The sequence below is a fragment of the Microplitis mediator genome, chromosome 8, assembly GCF_029852145.1.
Source record: "Microplitis mediator isolate UGA2020A chromosome 8, iyMicMedi2.1, whole genome shotgun sequence".
In the NCBI taxonomy this organism is placed as follows: Eukaryota; Metazoa; Arthropoda; class Insecta; order Hymenoptera; family Braconidae; genus Microplitis; species Microplitis mediator.
The window spans coordinates 20,577,370-20,600,617 of NC_079976.1; the positions used below are offsets into that span (position 1 = coordinate 20,577,370).

At 36.8% G+C, this 23,248-nt stretch overlaps 2 protein-coding genes across 4 annotated transcripts; one reads left to right on the forward strand and one right to left on the reverse strand.

Annotated features, from left to right (window-relative positions):
• Positions 1-457: 457 nt before the first annotated feature.
• On the reverse strand, positions 458-2,921 carry LOC130672937 (uncharacterized). Of its 3 annotated transcripts, none has more exons than XM_057477750.1 (3): positions 1,346-2,921; positions 1,053-1,263; positions 458-688 (listed from the first exon to the last, which is right to left on the reverse strand). In XM_057477750.1, the coding sequence occupies exons 1-3, from the start codon at positions 1,365-1,367 to the stop codon at positions 685-687; spliced, it is 237 nt and encodes a 78-aa protein (XP_057333733.1). In that variant the 5' UTR covers positions 1,368-2,921; the 3' UTR covers positions 458-684. The 3 variants fall into 2 exon arrangements, 1 of the variants encoding a protein (XP_057333733.1); XR_008990796.1 differs by having other exon boundaries at positions 1,053-1,209.
• Positions 2,922-7,896: 4,975 nt separating this feature from the next.
• LOC130673917 (uncharacterized) lies at positions 7,897-9,021 on the forward strand. Its single transcript, XM_057479133.1, has one exon. It carries the CDS (start codon positions 7,897-7,899, stop codon positions 9,019-9,021), a length of 1,125 nt encoding a protein of 374 aa, XP_057335116.1.
• The last annotated feature ends 14,227 nt before the right edge of the window (positions 9,022-23,248 follow it).

Genomic DNA, 23,248 nt, shown 5'->3' on the forward strand with positions numbered 1-23,248 from the left:
TTTAAAGTTTTTTTTTTTTTTTTTTTTATTACGGTGCAATTATCTAAATTCGCCAGGTGAGTGTTTTTAGTTTATTATGGAACATATGACTAGTTTGAGGTGAGTAACATTCTGAAGTTAGTTTTTGAAAGAAAAATTTCTATCTATTTACTGCTTCCATTTTTTGTTATAGGCGGTGAAAAGGAGTTTTTTAAGGAGTTTCCATGGGGTGTAAATTTTTAAAAGGAGAATTTGGCAGAGAAATGACGTCCTGTAAGAAAATTATCAAGGCCGTGATAATATTTGTCAGCGGCTGTCGTCTGCGTTCGGATACGCGCATGCGCTGTGAAAGGTAAACGTTTAAATAATTTGCTTTAGTTTGAAAGGTGATTTCGCGGTTTTTAACAGGAGTTTACCAATTATCCAGTTTCCTCGAATGTTCAGGTGATTTTAAATTTCTTTAATAATTTAAGGGGTTAGGGGTACTCAGGGGTATGAAAAAATGATGATTTTCAATAATTTTTTTTTTGTAGTTAATTACTTTATTTGACAAAAATAAAAACATAGCTTTATTAGAACACGTTTCGATTTGACTTCACGAAAATTTCAAAAAAAAAAATTAATAATTCAAAAAGTTATCGCTGTTTTTGTAGAGCCCGTTCCTCCCGAAGTCCTTTGCGGTGATCATCATAAGTCCTTGGAGATTCATCTAAAATCAATCGGACAAGAAAAATTAGTTTTATTAATAGATAATCTTGTGCCTGATCGAAGCTTTTTTTTTTTTTTTCGAAATTAACAAAATGGCGGCCTCAGGAAATTTTTTTCAAATTTTCGAGAAAAAAACCGACAGTTTATTGTTAAAAAAAAATCGAAATTTTGAAAAAAAAAAAAAATCCTTCGATCAGGCACGAGTTTTTAATGTATTTCAAAAGTACAATAAATTTTATTGAAATCTACCGAGCAGTTTTTAAGTTACAGTGATCACCAGTTCAGAAAACATAGTTTTGAGAAAAACGCATTTAAAGTTTTGCTATGGATTTATGTCGAATTATAAGAATTATTTAATAACTTACACTGAGTCATCTATTCCTGGACCATATAATAGCTCTTCAGCCGACATAGCAGCTTCCAAAATATCGATTTGCTGGTGCCTACGTTGCAATCGACCTTCTCGGGTGTTATCATTAGCGCGCTTATCTGCTACTTTGATACGTGCAGCATCCATTCTTTCTGCATACCGATGAGAATTAGGCCCACAATTAAGTCCTAGTGTATTCATCAAGACTAATAATGAATTTATACCCTCATTAAATATACACATAGCAACGTATGCAGCTATTTGTACGATGGTAAAACTAGTATTTACCGTTTTTGGGCATATTTTCCATACTAGTTGGTTAAAGCTTTCATTATTATTCTGATTGAATCCACCTACACATCTTGAAAGTAAATTTTCATTACTAAGATCTTCGTATATAGGCTTGATAGCTTTTAAAACATCAGAAGGTAAAGGAGAATAATCGTGAGAAAAGGTATCAAGCTCTCCTCTTGCTTCAGCGCGCTGGTAAGAGCACCAAGATTCTTCGCCTTTTGGACACATATCATGATTCGGTTTTTCATCACTCGAGCCGTAGTGATAAAAGGTTGCCATTATAGCAGATTTCATATTTTCAATAGAATCACAATGCCGGCGTATTGCTAAACCATAGTACACAGTTAGTTTGTCTATTAATTTTCCTGTGAGCTTACCTCGACCACCAAGACCTTTTTGTTTACTCTTCAGCGTACGTAATCGACTCCCCATCCGCTTTTGGACATGCCCTATACATTCCTTTTTATTTACAGTTGTATTTTCGTAAGGATCTGATTTTATAATTCCTGAATAGGTCTTGGAGTCACCATCACCAATATAGTTGGCATACTTAACTCCATATTTAGTTTCAGAATACGAAAACATTTCGACCATCGCATCCACCTCCATTTTCCCAGAAGACCCTTGATGATTAGCAGAACACACATCTTCATGCGATTGATACTATTCCTCGAACTCAACAGTATTTGTTTTTTTTTCCAATACTCACATAGCTTACAATATGCACTTTTAATGTTTATGTCAAGAATCTTTCCAGTAAAATAGCCAATTATAGAAGAAACTCCAAATGACGATGTATATCCCCGTTTTTGCCAGGTTCCATCTCCCGATACAGTTAGATGATTTATATCTTCATTTTCAGTTGTTGGCATTGCTTGCTTTTCTTCATTCACAGCTTTCGTCATGAAGGTTTCTGCGACGGCTTTACTACAATTCAAAATCTGTTTCAGTAAAATTGTATGCGTAGATTTATCTAAAAAAGACGGCATGTCCATCAGGCCGCAAAACTTGCACAATCCTTCGTATCCTATTCCTAGTATTCTCATTACAAAAATGAAACGTCTGTTTATTTCATAAGAATGCCCAACGAAAGAACAGGAAGGAATATATTCATTTCCACAGTTATTACATGCAACTACAATTTTGAATCCCAGCCCACGTGTACTTGCTGTTTGAAACACTACATTTCCATCACATTTTTTACATTTTATAAGAGCAGAAATTGCAGTGAATACCTGAATAAAATTTATTATTCGAAATTCAGTACTGCTGTCTTCAGGTACATCATCTTCAGTGTTTTGTTTTAATTTTTTAGAAGATGTACTCTGAATACTTTCATCACGTTCGGCTGTTTTCGGATTAAAAACATTCTTTCTTTTGACTGAACGCGACTTATTAATTTTTTCAGAACTCCGAAGTTCTCTTGAAACCTTTCTAGAATCACGTCCCATGGTTAATAATTTAATTCACTTGAGAAATAATTTATCACAAAACTATCGACTGATCAGTGCAACGACTACAGGTATACTGGCAACCAAAAATTATTTTTCAGTTCTTGTACTACCTACAAATTGTGAATATATGTAGAAGGATATATATATATATATATATATATATATATATATATATATATATATATATATATATATATATATATATATATATAATTATAAATACATTAAAATGGGGAGATATTCATGACAATGAAACCCGAAAGGTCGGTTGCTTGCAGCTGTTTCTAGCTACCTGCTCTCGAATGCCACGTAGCACCCGAGCGTCCTTTGGTCATTGTTAAATAACTCGAAAAGAATTTGTCGGATTCACTTCAAATTTTCACACAATATTTTTAAAATATTATACTTTAAGAAAATGCAAAAAAAAAAAATCGATTTTTTGAAAATTCTGACTACCCCTAACCCCTTAAATATAAGAATCTGTTAATAGATTTTTTTTTCTTTTACCAAAATTTATCATATAAACTTAAGTCTAGTAAATGTTTGTTAGTTAATTTTGCTGTTTCTCTTTTTTGTTTTTAATAAAGTGGTGGTAAAATAGGAATCTTATTCAAAGATAACCATAGATATGGTTAAATAAATACAAAAATTTGTAGATGTTTTCCAAAATGGCCCCAAAAATTACTTCGGGGTCAGTTTCTAAATAATTAGAAGAGGATTGCTATTTTTACCACGTGAAATTTTGTTTGATTATACATTGTTCTTATCTTGTTTAGGTTGATTATATCGGTGCGTTGAAGTCGGAGAGACGGAGACCTCTGGATGTACGAGTTGGAGTTGTTCGCCGATTTGCGGAGAAGGAGACACGAGTTGATGTCGACGGATGCTCCTGGAGTTCGATGACCTCTAGTTGGTCCTTAGTTTGGACTGCCTTTGGTATGAGATCAGAGGTACACTTGGTTTCAATTATTGTCTTATGTAGTACCTCGCCTTGCTGCTTGTTTTTCCTATAGGTGAAGCAGCGCCTCTTGCCTGAGCGGATACAACATTTGAGGAAAACTGAAACGATGAGAATGACACACAAGATGACAAGGATGGACATATTTCCCGCCGTCATCATACGTTGTATCTCGTTCTCCTGATGATGCAGCGCTATTTCAGACATCCGGTTTTCTGTTTCTTCCAATCCTGCTCCCCAGGGTTGGAATTTATCGATTGTGTTTAACGGGTCGATGTTCTTTTTGAAGAGAAACCCCGAAACTTTCGGCTCAGCTGTTAAATTTGTTGACAGTGTTTCCAAAGTTAAATTTAACTTTGGCAGCGTGATATTCAGCTGGGTGATTTCTTCATCTATACTTTTGATTAAGTATTTTCCGTTTTTCGATTCGCATCTGCCCCGGATATGGATCATTCCTGTTCTATTGGTGTAGTAGTCTTTTTCGACTGGGTCCAGGCATTTGAGACTTAATTTTTTCTCTTTGCAGGTCGAATAGGCCCAACAGTTTGGTTGATTGAGCTTTATCCACGTAGTTTTGCAATCGGGGATAATGCGGATGTTGCAAGTCTTCTGTCGATTTCAAGAGCAGCTTCATTTCGCAGTCGACTTCTTCAGGATCTTCTGTAGATTGGAATGGGATATCGGGACGACACGATAGATCTTCTCCGATGGTTCTGCATTTATTTATATATTCAGAGTCTGCCGGGAAAAATCTTCGCAGGCCTGGATCTGTAACCAAGAACCTTTTGGATGCTAAAATGGTCAAAGTTTGAATTTTTCCGTTCACGTTTTCTGGTTTTGGCAACGGTCTCATTTCACACGATAGTAGCGGAATCTTGTGGAACAGAGGCAAGGTTACTATAATGAGTAAATAACCTTTTGCCCTTGCTACTTTTACTATCGATACTGCTGACAAGGTTGAGATGTCCATCCTGTCAATCGGTTGAGGTGGATTTAAATCAGGATGTTTCCGCATAATGTCGACCGTTGCTTTGTAAAGTTGTTTTGGCGATATCGCTTAAGAAGAGAGTCTGCCGGCTTTTGCCTCTTCGATGATGGTTTCGGCCTCTTTCAGGACTCGTAGGTGGTGATTGGCGATCTCGAAGCGCTCATCCCCTAGCATGAGGACTTTCGTGACATAAACGACTTTTTCTAAGGAGTTTAGCGTTGCGTTTATGGATGCGTGAGTGACGTCCGCAAGTTTGTTCAGATTGGACTGCATCTGAGCCTCACTCTGAAGGATGGTATTAATCTCACTCTTGACGATGTGAGTGGCGTTCTGTACCAGGTGCACCATTTCGGCATTATCTTGGTATAACTTGTTAATTTCCTTATAAATGTGTTCTTTGTCTTCATAATCCATGGTCCCAAACAATTCTCGAGAAATCGTGCCGATGAAACCGAACCATGGAGCTCTCTGGTTACGGTCAAGTGGCGGCGTTTGGAAATTTGTTTCGTCGATCTATAGCTCCGCTTTTTTTAACTTCAACGTAGACATTCTAAACTTGCTCATTATCTATTCAGCTTCATTAATAAATGGGTTGAACTCACATTGTAGTAACCAAATGGTCAAATTAAATCGCGGTTGCAGGAGATATTACCAGAATGTAGCGAATAACCTAGTTAATGATCTTGAAAAAAGCGGAGCTATAGATAATACTAGAGCCAAAGCCTTAAAAATCCACAATGCTGTCTCTCCACGGATTTACGGACTGCGTAAAGTTCATAAGGAAGGATGTAAGTTGAGACCGGTTGTAAGTAGCATCAAAGGTCCAGATTATAAGCTGGGTAAATATGTACATCAATTGCTGTCTCCATTGGTTGGCCCTAATAATATTAATGTGAAGGACTCCACTGAGTTTGTCAGATTCATAAGAGATGCCAGGGTGCCGGAAAACTATATTTTGGTATCGCTTGATGTAGTCTCTCTGTTCACAAACGTACCTAAAAGACTAGTGAATAAGATCATCGAGGAAAAATGTGACTCATTATTAGGGTGGGTCAAAAAAATCGAATAATTTTTTTTTGACTTTATACTCTGAAAAATAGGTTCGTAGACACCTAAAAAGAATTCTCTCAAAGTATGAGCTCTTAATTATAACGGGAAGGTCCTCCGCTTTGCGGGTTTCTATTTTTTTCGAATAATCAGATAAAAAAATTTATATCTCGCTTCCAACTGCTTGGAAAAATATTCCGTGGCATAGACTTTGTAAGAAATTGAACGCTCTACAAAAAAGGTCTCTTATGATTTTTTCAAAAACCTAACCGATTAAAAGATATTTCTAGTTGAAGTTTGGCTATTTTAAGGAAAATATTCGTTTTTATTATGAATTTTATAAGTCGATGAAAAAAAATTATTTCGGATTGCGGAACTCATGATTTTGTAGGAAATTTACTGCTCTACAAAAATGGTCTCTTATGATTTTTTAATTAAGTGAAGCCGTTACGAGATATTCATCGTCTAACATTAACGAATATCAATATTTCCAGTTTTTGATCAATAATTCGATAAATTTTAATTTAAACTATGAGTTTCAGGAAAATTTACATAAATTTGAGTTTCGATCGATAAAGAAATGTTATAAACAATTTTTTTAATATTGTTTTCAGTCTTGAGCTTGTTTGATTGCATTAAAACAAGAAATTAGAGCATTTTTTTCGACATATAGCCGATGATTAGTTTAATTTGAAGTGAATGACATATTTCTTTGTCAAATTTAATATGAAAAGTATTGAATCAAGTGAGAAACAACCAGTATTTAACTTTTTTATAGATAAATTTTTTATTGAATTATCAATTGCAATATAATTGTCTATATTTTTAACATAACAGTACGCTATTACTATAAATAATTTCTTTTATTACAATTTGGGAATGTTTTTTGATGTTCTTTGACAACTTGCAATAAGTACTGGAATTGTTCTTCATTTTTTGTCAAGCATTGATTATTCATTGTAGAATTATTGATAATAAATGAATTTTTATGATGAGAAAATGACTTATTTCGAATGTTTTTTGATGTTCTTTGACAACTTGCAATAAGTACTGGAATTGTTCTTCATTTTTTGTCAAGCATTGATTATTCGTTGTAGAATTATTGATAATAAATGAATTTATATGATGAGAAAATGACTTATTTCGAAAAAATTGTTATTATCATGTATACGAAATGATGAGTTTTTGGAGCACTGAAAATGTACTGATAAAAAAGTAGACAACGAAGATAGTTAAGAAAAACAACATAGGTGGCGCTAGCGTTAGAGTACCAACAGAAGAAGTAATGTAATTCAGAACAAAAAGCCTCTCTCACAAAAAAATTTATGTATAATTGGTAGAATAAAATTTGAAAATACATACTAAACAACCGTAATAATATGAAATGCCAATGCAATTGACATTTTAAATTATTACAAATAAAGCTTACAAAAAATATCATTAGAACAAAAACTTCTTAGTGAATTTTTGAACAAATAACTCCTGTAGGAGTGACTTTTATGATAGAAATTTAAATTTATGTAAATTTTCCTGAAACTCATAGTTTAAATTAAAATTTATCGAATTATTGATCAAAAACTGGAAATATTGATATTCGTTAATGTTTGACGATGAATATCTCGTAACGGCTTCACTTAATCAAAAAATCATAAGAGACCATTTTTGTAGAGCAGTAAATTTCCTACAAAATCATGAGTTCCGCAATCCGAAATAATTTTTTTTCATCGACTTATAAAATTCATAATAAAAACGAATATTTTCCTTAAAATAGCCAAACTTCAACTAGAAATATCTTTTAATCGGTTAGGTTTTTGAAAAAATCATAAGAGACCTTTTTTGTAGAGCGTTCAATTTCTTACAAAGTCTATGCCACGGAATATTTTTCCAAGCAGTTGGAAGCGAGATATAAATTTTTTTATCTGATTATTCGAAAAAAATAGAAACCCGCAAAGCGGAGGACCTTCCCGTTATAATTAAGAGCTCATACTTTGAGAGAATTCTTTTTAGGTGTCTACGAATCTATTTTTCAGAGTATAAAGTCAAAAAAAAATTATTCGATTTTTTTGACCCACCCTACTCATTATCAGACATCGTTAAAATGGAAAAAGAATTGTTTAGTAGACTGATGAATAGCTGTTTTGATCTTGGTTATTTTAGCTTTGAAAAAGCCTTTTATCTTCAACTAGATGGGACAAGTATGGGAGGACCAGCGAGCCCTGCGTTAGCGAATTTCGTGATGCAGTACGTTATAGAGAAAGTGTCTGAATTACTACCGTTTGTGGTAAAATATATGAGATTGTATGTTGACGATATGTTTATGACGATCCCGAGGGAAGAAGTTGATAACATTCTTAACTACTTCAACAGCGTTGATGACAAAATTCAATTCACGATGGAGGTTGAAGTCAACGGTTGTCTTCTCTTCTTAGACGTTATGGTGGTTAGGAGCATGGATGGTTGTCTTCGGACGAATTGGTACACTAAGCCTACGAGTTCTGGGAGACTACTGAATTTCATGTCGAACCACCCAATATCTCAAAAAATATCTGTTGCTCTGGGCTTATTGCATCGGGCAATTAATCTCAGCCATGACAGTTTTCATGAAGAGAACATAAAACGGGTAAAGCAGATACTTAAAAATAATAACTATCCACCTGAATTTATAGATGTATGTGTAAATAAATTCAAACAGAACCAGGAGAGAGTCAGAACAGCAGAGAACAAGTATTTTTTCAAATTTCCCTATATCAGAGGGTTATCACAACATATCTCGAGGGCATTTGTTGGTACTGAATGGAAACCAGCAAACTATAACATCAAAACAGTTGGGAGTATTCACACGAGACTGAAGAACAAAGTTAATGAAGATCTTATGTCCGAGCTGGTTTATGCTATACCATGTGAATGTGGAAAGAAATACGTGGGACAGACCAAACAGTACCTAAGAAATAGAACTAATCAACATCGGTTGGATTGTCGACCAGTGAACATCTTGAAGAGTGAGCAGACGGCGTTAGCACGGCATCACTTTGATACTGGTCATAATTTCGACTTCAACAGTGTTTCTATTTTAGACAGAGAAGACAATTACCTTAAGAGAAGTGTTAGTGAGATGGTGTTTATTTATTTGAATGACACTGTTAATCTGAAAACAGATTTGAACAATCTAAGTTACTTGTATAATGGTTTGTTGGACACCTTTAAGAATGTGTCACGTCGCTAAAAGCAAGGGACTGGTGTGCGAATTTCAGCGATTAATTAACGTGAAAAAGGAAACCTTTTGGAATATTTGAAAGAAAAATTAAAATTTTTTTTAAGCTGTTTAAAGATATTAAGATTTTCTAAAATTATAAATGATTACGGAAGTTATTTAAAGATATTTTACAAGGATTTTAATAAAAAAAAAAATTATAAAGGATAAAAATGAATAATTCTAAAAGGTTTCTGAAAATTGTAAAGGCTTTATATTGAGAAAGTTTTTTAAAGTTTTTAAATTTTTTAAAATTTTAAAAAATTTTTAAAAAAAATTTTTAAATTTTGACATTTCAATTAATTGATTATCAAGTTATTATTTATTTTATGTTGATTATTTCTACTAGCATTTATTAGTATGTTTTAAATTTGAAAGATTGGTTACAAAAATTAATATAATACTGTAGAGGGTGCTACTTCGCGGTAAACTGCTCACAGCTGTGCACACACACAACTGTGAATGTATAGTGACTAAGATGGCGAGGTTGATGTTAGACCACTGCAACTCAACTGCATAATTTTGTTGTTAGTTTTTGTTAATAGCTCGCTCAAAGGAATTGTTGTTATTATTAATTTTGACTAATTTGTTAGCGTAACCTGTACCTATGAGTTATGACAAGAAATATAGTATTAAGTGGACGGAGCCAGGATGCTTGTATTATGGTATGAATGATTATTTACATGTTATTATGGTTTAACAGTCTATATTTATACTAAATTTTTTGTTGTATCCTAGATTGCCTGATGAAGTGCAAATATAGTGCACGAAACGTTGCAAGAAATAATTAAATTTCCTGGTGTTTTATTTATGATGCTATAACCTCCAAAATTAAATTTATCAAGTATACTATCATAAGGATCTAATTAACTCATTATGTATAAGGCTTTATGTTCAAATCGTCGAAGTCATCCCCCAGTTTCGCTATGCGGAACGTATAAATCTCATGTTTAAACATGGACGCTCTCAAGTTTCGTAGTCCTTCAATTCGATTTGTCAAGTCGATTTTTTTCAAACTGATTTTTCTTGACGAAAACGGTAAAGACTGAGCATTGACCCAATTTTGTGACAAGTACGTCACCCAATTTCGGTCTAGCCGCTTTCAGGTCTTCTCGATTGATGAAAGTGAGATCTCTCAACAGCCTTGAAACTGGTTTCATTATTTCACAATCCAGAGACAGGAAATGCACCATGTGATCTCTCACATACGTGATTCCATCTCGACTGTCTTTGAATTTAATTTGATTTTTAGGCACTTTCTGAGGTCTGTCAGATTCAGAACCAGATGAAGAGGAAACTTCAGGCGGTGAGTAGTTTTGACCACTCAAATCTTCGGCTATGTCCGAAGATGAAGGGTCAAAGGCGCACCATGGAGCTTGATTCGGAAATTTAGGTGGCAAATCGTCATTCACGGCCGGCTCATCCCCCAATTGTTTGTCAACAACTTCCGGATGTGTCACATGGCGAAGATCAGATTCGTTTGCCTGCTCATTTCCGTCGTCTTGTTTTTGGTGTACCTCTACTTGAATCACCGTGGCTTCGTCATATTGTGTGGTCTCTGATTGGTCTAATTGAGAAGAGCTCTCTACCCTTCTCGTCCGATCATTTGTAGAATTTTTATTTGGTGATTTGGGTTGCTGGTTTTCGTTCAGCAACGTTTTTTCATTATCATTAGTTTTTGGAGAAACTTCCCCCATTCGCTTGGGAGTTTCCGGGTGTGCTATACTGGAAGATGCAGCTGGAAAATCTTCAGTGTTTAAGGTTCGACAAGTAGAAGGTGAATTGCTATGACGGTAGAATTTCGATTGTCTGCTTCTACCTCGTCATTCCAATAGAAGGTTTTGGAATGGTCATCGTATTCCAGCCCTTTATGCTCTTTCTGTGCAGCTCTCAACACAGTGTGTTTCCACATGGGAGTAGATGGACTTGAACCACTACTCAAATATTTTTCGCGAAGTTTGGTAGCTCGCGACAACGGTGGAGTTGTTGGATTTGTCTCCACTTGGGCTTCTGGTTCAGAGCAGCTGGCGTCGCTCGAATCTTCGTCTTCGACTGTACTTTCGTTTTCACGAAAAAATTCGTCTTCTTCTTCTTCGTCAATTTCTGCAGACTCATCACTGTCGTTATTCTCGTCATGTTCGTGCGGTAGGTAACTCTGTTCAAGATATTCTCTGACTTCTTTGGCCATCTGAGGGCTGACTACTGGCAGTGGATTGTAGTAGTCGTCTGGATGGACAGAGCAATCCGCTTCTTTATCTGGGATGTTACCGGTTCGTTGTTCAAGAGCTCGGTTGAAACGTTCGACTGATTTCCTCAAATCTATCCGCATTTGTTGTCGATTGATCGCCACGGGCGAATTTCCATCCCCCTGATCGCTGGAACTTTTATCCTGTTCGTTCATCAGATACTCTTCGATCATGAGTCGGACTGCTTCTTCTTCCTCCTCATCTGTTTCTTCAGAATTGGTTTCAGGCGCTGGTTCCGGGTCTACTGGAGCTTGGGGTTTTGATGATGGACCTGGTTGATTTTCTTCGAATACGTCGTCTTCGATAGACCCTGAAACGTCAGGTTCAGCAGTACTTATTTCACAATAATTTACCTTTTTCCGATTTGGGTTCAGTTCTGTAGCTCGTCTCATTCGTAGACGAGATGCAATTGTATCACGAGGTTGTGGAGCGCTGTTGACACGGGGTTTATTTTTACCTCCCGGTTTTCGACCTCGTTTTACTGCTGCTACTGCTTCGTCGTCAGGACAAGAATTTTTCTTGAGCGGTAACATTACAGCTTCTTTGATGGGTGTTTCTTCTGAATTAATCTCTGCCGGAGATCTTCCTTCGGGATTGTAAGATAATCCTTCGGCATATTGCTCAGAGATTTTATGCCGAACAACAACAGTGAATTTATATCCACTTAATTTAGATCTCCATTTAATTTGGCGTTCTGTAACGGTTTGGCTATCCTGTAACCAGGACATACAAGGACTACTTGTATACAAGGTTACCATAGGGTTTACCATAGGGAAGGGCTTACCATAGAGGTAAGGCCGAAATTGTTGCACTGCATACAAAACCGCCAAACATTCTTTTTCGTTGTGTGTATATCTGGTTTCAGTTTTTTGCAAAACTCTAGATGTACATGAGACAATTTTCTCGACATATACATCTGGGTTTTCGGGAGTTTGATCTTCGTTAACGAGTTCTTGGCTCAAGATACCCGAGATGCCAACATCAGACGAACTAGTCGCTAATATGAATGGTCGATCAAAGTCTGGGTAAGCGAGGAATGAATTTTCGGTAAATGAATAATTCAGTTCCCTTCAAACCACTCAAAGTGGAGTCCATCATACGTTGGAAAATTGCTGGAGCGCACTCAAGCCCAAAAGGCATACAGCAGTATTCCCAATGACCATCAGGGGTGGAAAACGCAGTTTTCTCAGCGTCCCTGGGATCCATTGGCACTTGATGGAAACCGCTTGCAAGATCAAACACGCTGAAATATTTCGCTCCACCGAGTTGATCTAGAATGTCAATTATGAGTGGTAGGGGGTAAGCATCCCCGATGGTTTTCTTATTCAAATTTCGAAAATCGATAACCATTCTCCATTTTTTATTACCTTGTGCGTCATATTTCTTAGAGACGATCCACAAGGGCGAATTATACGGAGATTTCGATTTACGTATAATTCCTTGTTTGAGTAAATTATCGACTTGTTTGTTGATTTCCTTGCGATGTTCTTAAGGAAAACGGTATTGTTTGATTCGGACTGGCGTATCACTTGTGGTTTCGATTTTACAAGTGAACTTTTTGGAGCGTCCCAAACGATTACCCGGAAGGTGAAATATGTCATGATTTTTCTGTATAAGTCTAAATATTTGTTTCTTTTCCGTACGACTGAGGTGGTCAGTGAGAATTTTGTCAAAGATTAAGTGGACACGTTCTGGCTTAGAAAGTGAGTTCGTTTCGGGTGGAGCTTCAGCAGTATTGAAATATTCGTCAGATGAATCGAGGTGATCGAATTCGAATTCTTCAAGCATTTGAGGCTCGATCTCGATTTTCGCTGGGTCACATGTTGTGTTGATCACCATACACATCGCCTGGCCATCATCCACAGAAACAACGGCTTCGCCCATTAAGAGTCCTTCTTTAAAAGGAATCTTACGGAGATAGCCTTGTCTGATTTTTGGATTCAGGACAGGTAGGGAGACAGACATTCGCATACGGGGTGGAATGACATATGAACGAGATGGTTTTACTCCTAGGCTGAAGTATAGAGGTCGGGAAGGTCGCGAGAATAAATTCAGAGATTGGTGATGATATGAGATTTCTGCTTGCTCTTTTCTCAAGAAGTTGTTTCCCAATATGCCAAGGCCGTTGAAGGGTAAATTACCTTCACAAACATGAAATCGAATTTTAGATCCCAAAACTTTCAGTTCGACAGTGCCGACCGTTTTCATGGGATGCCCATTCAAACCTCGGAGTAGCATGGTGTCACCACGATCTACTCTAATTTCGGGTTTAAGGGCAGAAGAATTAATCAGACATACATCCCCCCCCTGTATCCATGAGGAAACATTGTAGTTCTCCGTGAAGAGAATTACATGAATCAAATATTTTTGGACCTGTCCCCAGGGACAAGATATACCCTCCGTCAGGGTCGTCTTCCATTGTAAAAGGGATAGGACGGGTAGGTCGATTTTTGAGGACCAGCGTATTCCAATAAAAGGAAATGCCAGCTCGTTCTTTGATGAAAAATTCGTTTCCAAGCATACCCGGGTAACCTCCAGGTGATCTAGGTACAACCTGGAAACAAACATCTACTTGAAAGACCTTGAGCATCACAGTTCCGATGATTGGCATACTGCTGGTGGCTATGCCGCCCACTCTACCTCCGTTTTCGGAGTAAAAGATGGTATCATTCCCCAGAGCGTCGATACAAAGGAGGTTCAGGTCAGAACCTGTATCCAATAAAACTTTACAACCACCCTGGAAGAGGTCTGGAGATTTCATCCAGACTCTCGGACCTTTACCGATTACTAGTGCGAGGGCTTCGGGCGTTGAAGGATTTTGAATTCCTTCGCAGTCTGAGGCCTCTGCTGGGCACTCATGGATCGGCGAGGCTCGCGGGGCATACTCGCAGTCGCCTCGGCCTGTCGAGCGCCCATCAAGTTTAAATGATCGTCGTTGTTTTTCCTAGGGGCGGATTTAGACGAGTCGCGGTGAGGGCAGAACGGACAGTCGCAACATGGAGCGTCTAATTTCAGATGTTCCAGTTTTTCAGTGTCTATGTCAGCAGGGTCAAACGTCACAGTCTTTTGTCTGGCTGGAAACTGCTCTTCTGTACGTGAACGTGAAGGGCTTTTCTTGTACGTTCGTGGAGTCGAATCATCGTCACGGTTCTGACTACGTCCCCCTTTACTTGAGGTGTAAGCGTAAGTTAAGTAGTCTGCGGACTCTGCACTGGCGTCAGAGTCTACACTGTCTTTGTCGTCTGTGTCATATTTACTCTGTCTGTGGTTATTTTTAGAGTAAGTAAATGTTCGTCCTCTAGTCTCTCTGCGGTCGTCGTAATCGTCATAATCTCGACGAGGTCTCTGATAATCGTCTCTCGAGTAGCGTCTGTTATAGTCTCGGTCATAGTCTCGACGGTCTTTATGAGGATGACGCGAAAACTCGTTAGAATCGCGTTTCCGAACAGGTCGCAAACATTCGCGAGTTCGCTTTTCTTTAATCGCTTTGTAAAGCTCTTTCAGCGTTCTGGGATCTTTTAGACGCGCAAGACATTTTGGAAGGTCAGGCAAAGCGGAATAAAGAAGGTTGAATGCAACTTTTTCTTGCTGCGACATGATGGCATCTCAATTTTCTGTTGGTAGTGCAACTTCACAGGCCTTTGATCATTCTGCGTAACCTGAAATAAAAGTCTTCGATAGTTTCCCCGTCCGTCGGGGTCGCTGCAGCTAGACGTTTGTGCCAGATAAGAGCAGGATCGCCATGGCGAAACCTCTCGCCCAGAGCGTCGAGAAGTTCTTCAACGCTGTGAATCGGAGTATATTCAATGATACTCTTAGCACGACCCGAAATTCTCTTTGCGATTTTTGCAACGAACATGTTATGGTGGTCTGGGAGGATGCATGGTAACCAGCTTCGTACGATTGCGTCAAATTCTCTGAAATCTTGCTCGCAAGTTGGGCCTTCACCGTTAAATTTAGGTAGCTCTCGATAGAGATCCTTGGCCATATCGTACTGGGTTGGTGGGGTGTTTGCATCGTGCAAAGTAGCATCCAGCCGGATGAGGGGTTTCTCGTTATCGGGCATTTCTGCTTGTAAGCCGTGAGCTGGGGGAGGCGTTAGATTTCTTCGCCTCCGGTGTTGTCTACTACGAGTAATGGTGGTGACTACACCCTAAGGTGATGGTGAAGCGACAATTTTATGAGTCGCTAAACTCGGAATGTAAATTGCTGACTTAGTCAGAAAGAGAGAGAAAGAGTTTTTTTCAACAGCTCAAAGCTGGGACAATAAAGTCGATGTTTGACTTTTCGCTGACTCTGCGGTTTGATCGCGAAGTCGCGGACTGTGAACTCAGGAGTTTCGCAACGCGATTGAGGGGCAGAAAACGCTGAGTTCGCAATGCGTGGAGTTGCTAACCGTTAAGGTGTGGCAAGTCCACGAAGACAGGGTGTGGCACTTTCAAAAATGCCACGAAAATATAATTTTGAAATTTTTAGACTTTTTAAAAAAAGGAAAATTACCACAAATCTACCTTTAATCTCAAAATTGGTAGAAAAATGATACCTGTGGCTTGAAAAGAAGGATTTTTAATTTCGAAAATCCCACCGCTGCCACCAGTGTTCTTTATGTCATGTCCGCCGCTTAAATTTTAATTATTTATCCGGGATTTCTCCCTTTGGTAGCGATAGTAATTTTGGACAAGCGGGTTGGAGGGTGCGGACAACAATAAAGAATACGAGGAAGAAATTATCTTCCTATAATTTATTATTTATAGTGGATCTTTTCGAAAATTAAGAACCCAAACGTCTTCGAAGAGACTGGTGCTCTTGTTTAAGCCAAAAGTATTTTATAATGGATAGAAAAATTAGTTTTTCACCTACCTTTCGATGTAACTTCTTCTAGTACGGCAGATTTTACCCCTCCAGAACGTTGCAGCTCGCTTGACCTTCCTCCTAGGATTTGGGTTGAGTGGGCGCGGCTGGGTTATAGGATAAGTACATAAGACCTTATGTACTACTCTCGAATGAAAACCGCAAGGTTGGAGTGATGAACTTTGTCTTTATTTTGATGGTTCAAATTACAACGTTTTCAACTATACGTCACTTACTCACTCTAGTTTTTACAATTTTATGTTTACTTTATATTATCGGATTATTTATCCTTGACAAATATTTTATTAAGATTTTAATTTATATTTAATGCGTCCTTTTTACACACCCGAAAAGTGGTTTTATGCGCAAATTAACTCGGCGCGAGATGGAATCGCAAATTCACGAGATTTGCATCACTGGTTCGATCGCACCGGATGGTTTTTTAAATCCGACAAATATTGTAATAGACGCACGATTACTACGGTTGCGTCAGATCGAATTTTTGATCAATATTTGAGGATTATTAATAATAATTTGAATTCAATTACTGATTATTCAACGCCGAAACGGATTCCTGCAATAATTGGATGCAAAAGATTTTAGTTTTAAATGCCTTACTGATTATTCTACGCCTAGGGCGGATTCCTGCAGTAAGGTTAGTAATAAATTTACGATCTTTGACTATTTCTTATTGATTATTCGACGCCGTAGCGGATTCCTGCAATAAGAATTAGTCTAGATAAATTAAGAAATGCCTCATTGATTATTCAACGCCGAAACGGATTCCTGCAATAAGGTTTATGTTGAAAATATTAAAAATCCTCTTATTGACTTTTCAACGCGTAGGGCGGAATCCTGCAATAAGAGGGTTCCGGGATATGTGACCGCATCATTAGCTAACTTAATTGCAAAATGGCGTTAAGTCATGAACACTTGGGCTCAAATCAAATCTTTCCCTTTCTTTTTCTTTTTCTTTTTCTTTTTTACAAATCTGTTATATTTTATTTTTGTTATTTTTCATCTTCATGCTCACCTACTCGAGTAACTGTGAGTGGATCGATGTAATCCGAATATATTATTTAATTTTTTTTTGGTTTTCATTGTCAGTTAAAAAAATAGTTTTAAGAATAACTAACTTGTAAAAATTGTTAACCCTGTTAATGGCTACGGCTGTTGGGTTTGTTTGTTTATAAATAAATTAATAAATAAATAAATAAGAGTGCACGAAATTTCGACGTTCGAATCTTCGCGGGCCGTAAATTTTAAGAACCGACTAGCCCTGAGCTATGGGTGCTCAGGCTTTTTATCAACTTTGGTTGGTGATTTGATGGGGAATTTATAATCATTGTCATTGGTGGAAAGTGACGACAGTTTATTATTTATTCGTTAAACTTATTGCAGGTGTATTCCGACTATTCTTTGCCGCATAAAATGGTGAAAAAGCTGACGCTGCGTTTTCGCGCGCTTTTCAAAGAGGAGCTCAGAAATAATTTTTTAAAATAATTATTAAAATAAAAAAAAAATTATTTGGACATAACACAAGCATGAATTAATTCTTATCAGATCAAACACTGATATTCATGCATATTTACATACACCTGCTGCTGCTGGTGACGCTGCTGAAATAGTTAAAATAGTTTTTAATAAAGTGGAATGGAATGTTCCATACATTGCAATGTCGGATAAGCAGAAGATTCAAGCACTAAGTTTCATCTTAAATGATCCAGCTATTCCATTAAGCTGTCGTACATGGCAATTATTCGAATATTCACTACTTCCGAAAACAACAAAACATGTTTGGCCTATTAAAACTTCAACACAATTGGAGAAACTACGACATCTGGTTCTAGGATTTCAAACTGCAAGAAAAAATATTGTGACCAAAAATTCCAGCCACTTTGATCGTTGTAATATCCGAGATGTTAAAGTTCTCCTTAATTCCCAAAGATACCCATATGGAAATTTAAATCTAATTATTAATCGCAATCAGTATGCTTTATTGTATGATATGTATACTAATTTTCAAACGTCATACTATAATGAAGAGCCGGAACAATTGTTGACTAAAGCAGGATTTTTGGAAGAAGCACCACTCTACATTATCGGTTGTTCAGAACAAAATGAATCAATCAAATCTGGACCAGTGGACATTCGTGTTGAATTTGAATCAAATGATCAGTTTCCTGATCAGACATCAGCATACTGCTTAATTCTGCATGATCGTATTATTGAATACAATTCATTAAGTAGTATTGTAAAAAAATTAACTTAATAATAAATGTATTAGAAAACAAGGTTGAGAGAAATAAATAAATTTTCACAATTAAAATACGTTTTAATAATAATTCTATTTTGCTTATACCTAATACACATAATTAATTAATTAATATATCATGATAAGTACATATAATTATATTTAAGTTGGAAAAAATCATAAGTATGAATTTATAATTATTTTAATGCATCTTTCAGTTTTTTACACTTAGTACAATCTTTTTTGTAAGGATAAAGATTAATTCCCGGAACATCTTAATCAGGACTTGTAATTTAATTGTGTTCAATGCAAAACTTATAGTCCATAATTTTAAAGTTCTGTTTTAAATTAATTGGTAGTTTATCCCAGACGAAGCGTATTTGAGATCGAGCAAATTGAAGAATGAACACGTCATCCAGACAAGCAATGTCAACGGCATCCATTTTTCTCAAATCTGATAGTTGGTAGAATAACTGTACTGACTTCTCATAGGATGGCTTACAGCCCCAATATTCCAAAAACCATTGTTTTAGCTGCTGAACAGTTCTCTATGAACAGGCATACTGTCCGAGTTTAGTGTGGTTGAATCTGAATGCGCATCGAGGTCTATTCATATTTCCGAGATTATCAATTGAAAAGAATCTCATTAGTTCTAAATCAATAACTGGGACTGCATAATCAATCATTTCTTCGAGTCGTTTTTGCATTGTTGGTTCTTGTACATGAAAATATCGTGCATTCTGAACTAGTTGTTTTACTATAGGTTTCAATGATTCATAAGGATGATCAACAGTATCCCAGTGAATACCATGACGATTCCCATCTTGATCTTCACTTTGTCGTACAATCACAGTGTCGGTGTACTAAATAGGTGGTTTGAATACACAAATTTTGCACTGATAAACACCATTTGCATTATTTAGGTTATTAATATCAACTACACAGAGTTCCTCGATGATAAATTTTCCATTAGGAACTATACAACCAACAAAATCCACTATATACTCCATTGTGATTTATTTATCGACGATACGACTGTCCGCAATTTTTCAAGATTTTGAATCATTTTATATAAGCTCTTTATTGAATCTTTAAGAGCAATACAACTTGGACACGATGTGTCTCGTTGACTTCTGATGATATCCAAATTTTTATAATAAGAAAATAGATCACGAAGAAAGGAACTAATAAACTCAGGATATACGTCACCAAAATAATTTTCTACTATTTCATCAGTATCTATCATACCAGGATGACTTATACGTAAAAAATGTATTTCACTATCACTAAGTTCCTCCATTTAGCACAGCTATAACTACGAGGATTGAACTAAAAAGCTAGAGCTTTTATAATGGTTACTCCCCCTCTGAAAAATGCTCTTTGTGGGGATTTCTACAGAAAACATAATTTGGGAATACAAAGCAAAAAATGATTGGTTCAAAACCGGTTAGATCAACCGTTCAAACCCCTACTTCTAATATAATAAAAAATATTCTTGGAAAAACTTTCAAATTTTTGTCCATAACCCGCCCCCTAACAGCTGTTAAAATGATTTAGAATAATCAGGATTAAAAATTAAACCCCCACCAATATGTGCGGGAAAATTCGAGAACGTTCTCGAATGTTCAGCCCCCCACCAAATCCCTTTCCCAATCCTGCATAAAGCAGTAAAAATTTGAAAATATATAGTAATATAACGAACACTGTTTTAAAATCCGCGACGGAGATGCGAACAACCCCAGTACCGTATACGGTCACCCACGTGTGTAAAAAAAAATTATAAATTCAAAGTCCGGAAAATAAAAATGATGATAAATATGACCTCAATTAATATTTAAATTTTAAATAAAATAATAATGTTATTAAATTACAAATAAATAAAATAAGGGTGTGCCTGGACCAGCTCCTCAGGCTGGATTAGTGCACGTAGGCGCCAGACCGTTTATACAAAACGGACAAAAATAATTTATCAGGAGGAAATTTGCGAGGATTGATCCGAGCGAGTAGCTTGTTCGAAGCGGACAACAATCGAATGAAATTAGAAAAAGAAAAAATCAAAAAATAATAAGCACTGTTAAATATTGAAACGAAGTTGAGGTCCACCCCTCTAGTGGGGATGAATCAACCGTCCGTTACCCATTTAAATTAAATGGGCCCGTGTCCCTTTTAGCTAGTAAGCTAATTATTTGGTAACTGATCCTGGTGTTACCCGGTTCGTAAGGACCAGACGACCGGTTGGCCTTGAATTTATATATGCAAACTGCACATAAAGGATCGGGAATCGTGGGGCGTTATAAATTATATGAAAAGAAATGAGATTACAGGTATTTATGTAGCAAGCCAAAGAGTGATAAGCACGAGAAGTTGAAAAGGTGTAAAAAATAATAGAATTGTTATACTTACTTATAAACAACTGGTTCAATGATGCAGGAAAATAGAAAATAGCAGGTAATAATTAAAAGAAACAATTGTGGCCTAAGCTCCACAATTGTTTATTAAAAACCACACAAAAAGGTGGATTACGGGGTTACCGCCTTCTATAGGAAATGCTATAGGCTGTGGTGCACGACCAAGGTCGTACGAGGCTGCGCAAGGCACACCTCTACGGGGTTGCCGTCTTCTGCAGCGCAAGGATGCAGGCTAGGGTGTATGAATAACTCATACGGGGATGCAGGAATGTATATCCCCACGGGATTACCGTCTTCTGCAGCGCAAGGATGCAGGCTGGGTTGTACGAATAACTCGTACGAGGAGATAGGAATGTATGTCCTCTGCGGGGTTTCCGCCCTCTGTAGCGCAAGGATACAGGCCAGGATGTATGAATAATTCATACAGGATATAGGAATGTATATCCCCACGGGATTACCGTCTTCTGCAGCGCAAGGATGCAGGCTGGATTGTACGAATAACTCGTACGAGGAAATAGGAATGTATGACCTCTGCGGGGTTTCCGCCTTCTGTAGCGCAAGGATACAGGCTAGGATGTGTGAAAGCACACAGGATAAACCAAGGTAAATCCCTACGGGGTTTCCGTCTTCCATAGTGAAGCTATGGGCTAGAGTTATCTAATAGTAAAGCTTAGAAACTAATAGATAAGCAGGTTAGTTAAAAATTAAAAAAAGGTTAAAATGTAAACTATATTTATAATGACATAACGGAAGTGAAAATGAGATAAACTGAGTATAAACTGATAATTATTGGCGCGTAGGCCTTTTTATAGATTCACGTCGATGCTATCGCGTCGACGTGATGCGCATCCCTTCCATTTGAAATACAAGTGGAGAGGGATTATTAAATAATAATAATAATTAAGTGTAATCTAGTGGGTAAACCAGGTAACACATGGTAATTACCCAGGGTAACTGCCTATTATCATGGCACGATAAGGAGGTATTTATAAACCTCGTTACACCCCCGGGCCAGACTGGAAGTTACTCGGTGACTTTCAGTCGAAAACAAGTTGAAAAGTACCATGATGATAGGCGATTACGTACAATTATTCTGTAAAATAATAATAAGAAAATAATCAATTATTACAAATCAATAGTTAATGACAATCAACAATAATTAATTATAATAATATTCGGTACTTAATACGTTATATATCAGGTAACATCCTTAGGATTCATCAATATCCTTTTTTTTTTTAAATAAAATAAAAGTAAATTACAAAATAATAAACGAGTTACAATAAATTATCACATGTTTAACTTGATGTCAGGTAATCTCGGTATAAAATACTTGGTTATTCGTAAATTAAATGTTACCTTCTTAATAAATAGTCTTATATAATATTATATTATTTATATCTTTTCTTTCCCTCTTAACATTTATAAATTCTATTTTAACTGTTATTCTTAAACAGTCTTAAATTTATTTGTAACATCACATATATATTTATTTAGCATGATATATTTAGTCATATTATTATTGTTTTTTTTTTTTTTTCGGTGATATCGTTAATGATATGAGTAATATTTAAATTGTTAATTAATAAGATACTGGTCATTTCGCATTCTGAGGTACAAACAAATCTTTTACAAAATAAAACTTGAGTAATTAAATGAAATATAAGATTTTTTTTTTTCTCTCTTTTTTTTTTTTTTTTAAATTTCGGGTGAAGCCCAGAAAAATCAAAATAGAAATAAAACATAAAAATAAATAAATGGACTCACTGAACATGTTACCTCAGGTGCGAGACACTTGGTTTGATGCAGATGATGGTGATTATGGTGGTAGGATGTCCACGGCCCCTCTGTCTTCTCTGCTCAGGTTCACCCGAGTTCTGCAGGCTCTGCATTTAGGGTCAAAGTATGGGTGTTGCGTCTTGCATGATAGACAAAATTCTTTCATCAGCTCGAAACCAGCGGATGATGAGGACAGGTACGGACAGGCGTTGTTGTTATGTCCTACTCGTAGACAGCTTGTACAATAATCGTCTCCAAATTTGGCGTTGGAGCACTCTTGGTGGGAATGTCCCTTCCTTTTACATCGGAGACATCCAGTTGACCCGGGTACCGATGATAATCTGGTTTCAGCGGTCTGGGTTCCCACTGTTCTGGTAGCTGGTGGTAATACTTCGACTTTTTGGCACAATGTTCGCCAATAAGTTCTCCAGGTCTCTTCTGATATAGTGTCACGCAGGTCATACTGGCTCTCGTGCGTAGATTTTCCGATTCTGATAGTCAATGGCACGACAAATGGTACGGTCGTGAAGTCAGGTGGCGTTGTAACAATTACTGGTTTTGGTACTGGATTGACAAATGATATGTCGCTGATTTCGACTAACTTGCTGTTAGGTTGTTCATACACGATGGTGCGTCGGTGTTCTCTGGTCACATGGAATCGA

Excerpts from the sequence above, each read along its gene's own strand:
- LOC130672937 (XM_057477750.1), bottom strand. The coding sequence starts at position 1,367 with ATGGAAAATATGCCCAAAAACG. Across the intron at positions 1,264-1,345 it reads GGAAAATATGCCCAAAAACG|TCTTGATGAATACACTAGGA; the intron begins GTAAATACTAGT and ends ATTCATTATTAG.
- LOC130673917 (XM_057479133.1), top strand. The coding sequence starts at position 7,897 with ATGGAAAAAGAATTGTTTAGTAGACTGATGAATAGCTGTTTTGATCTT.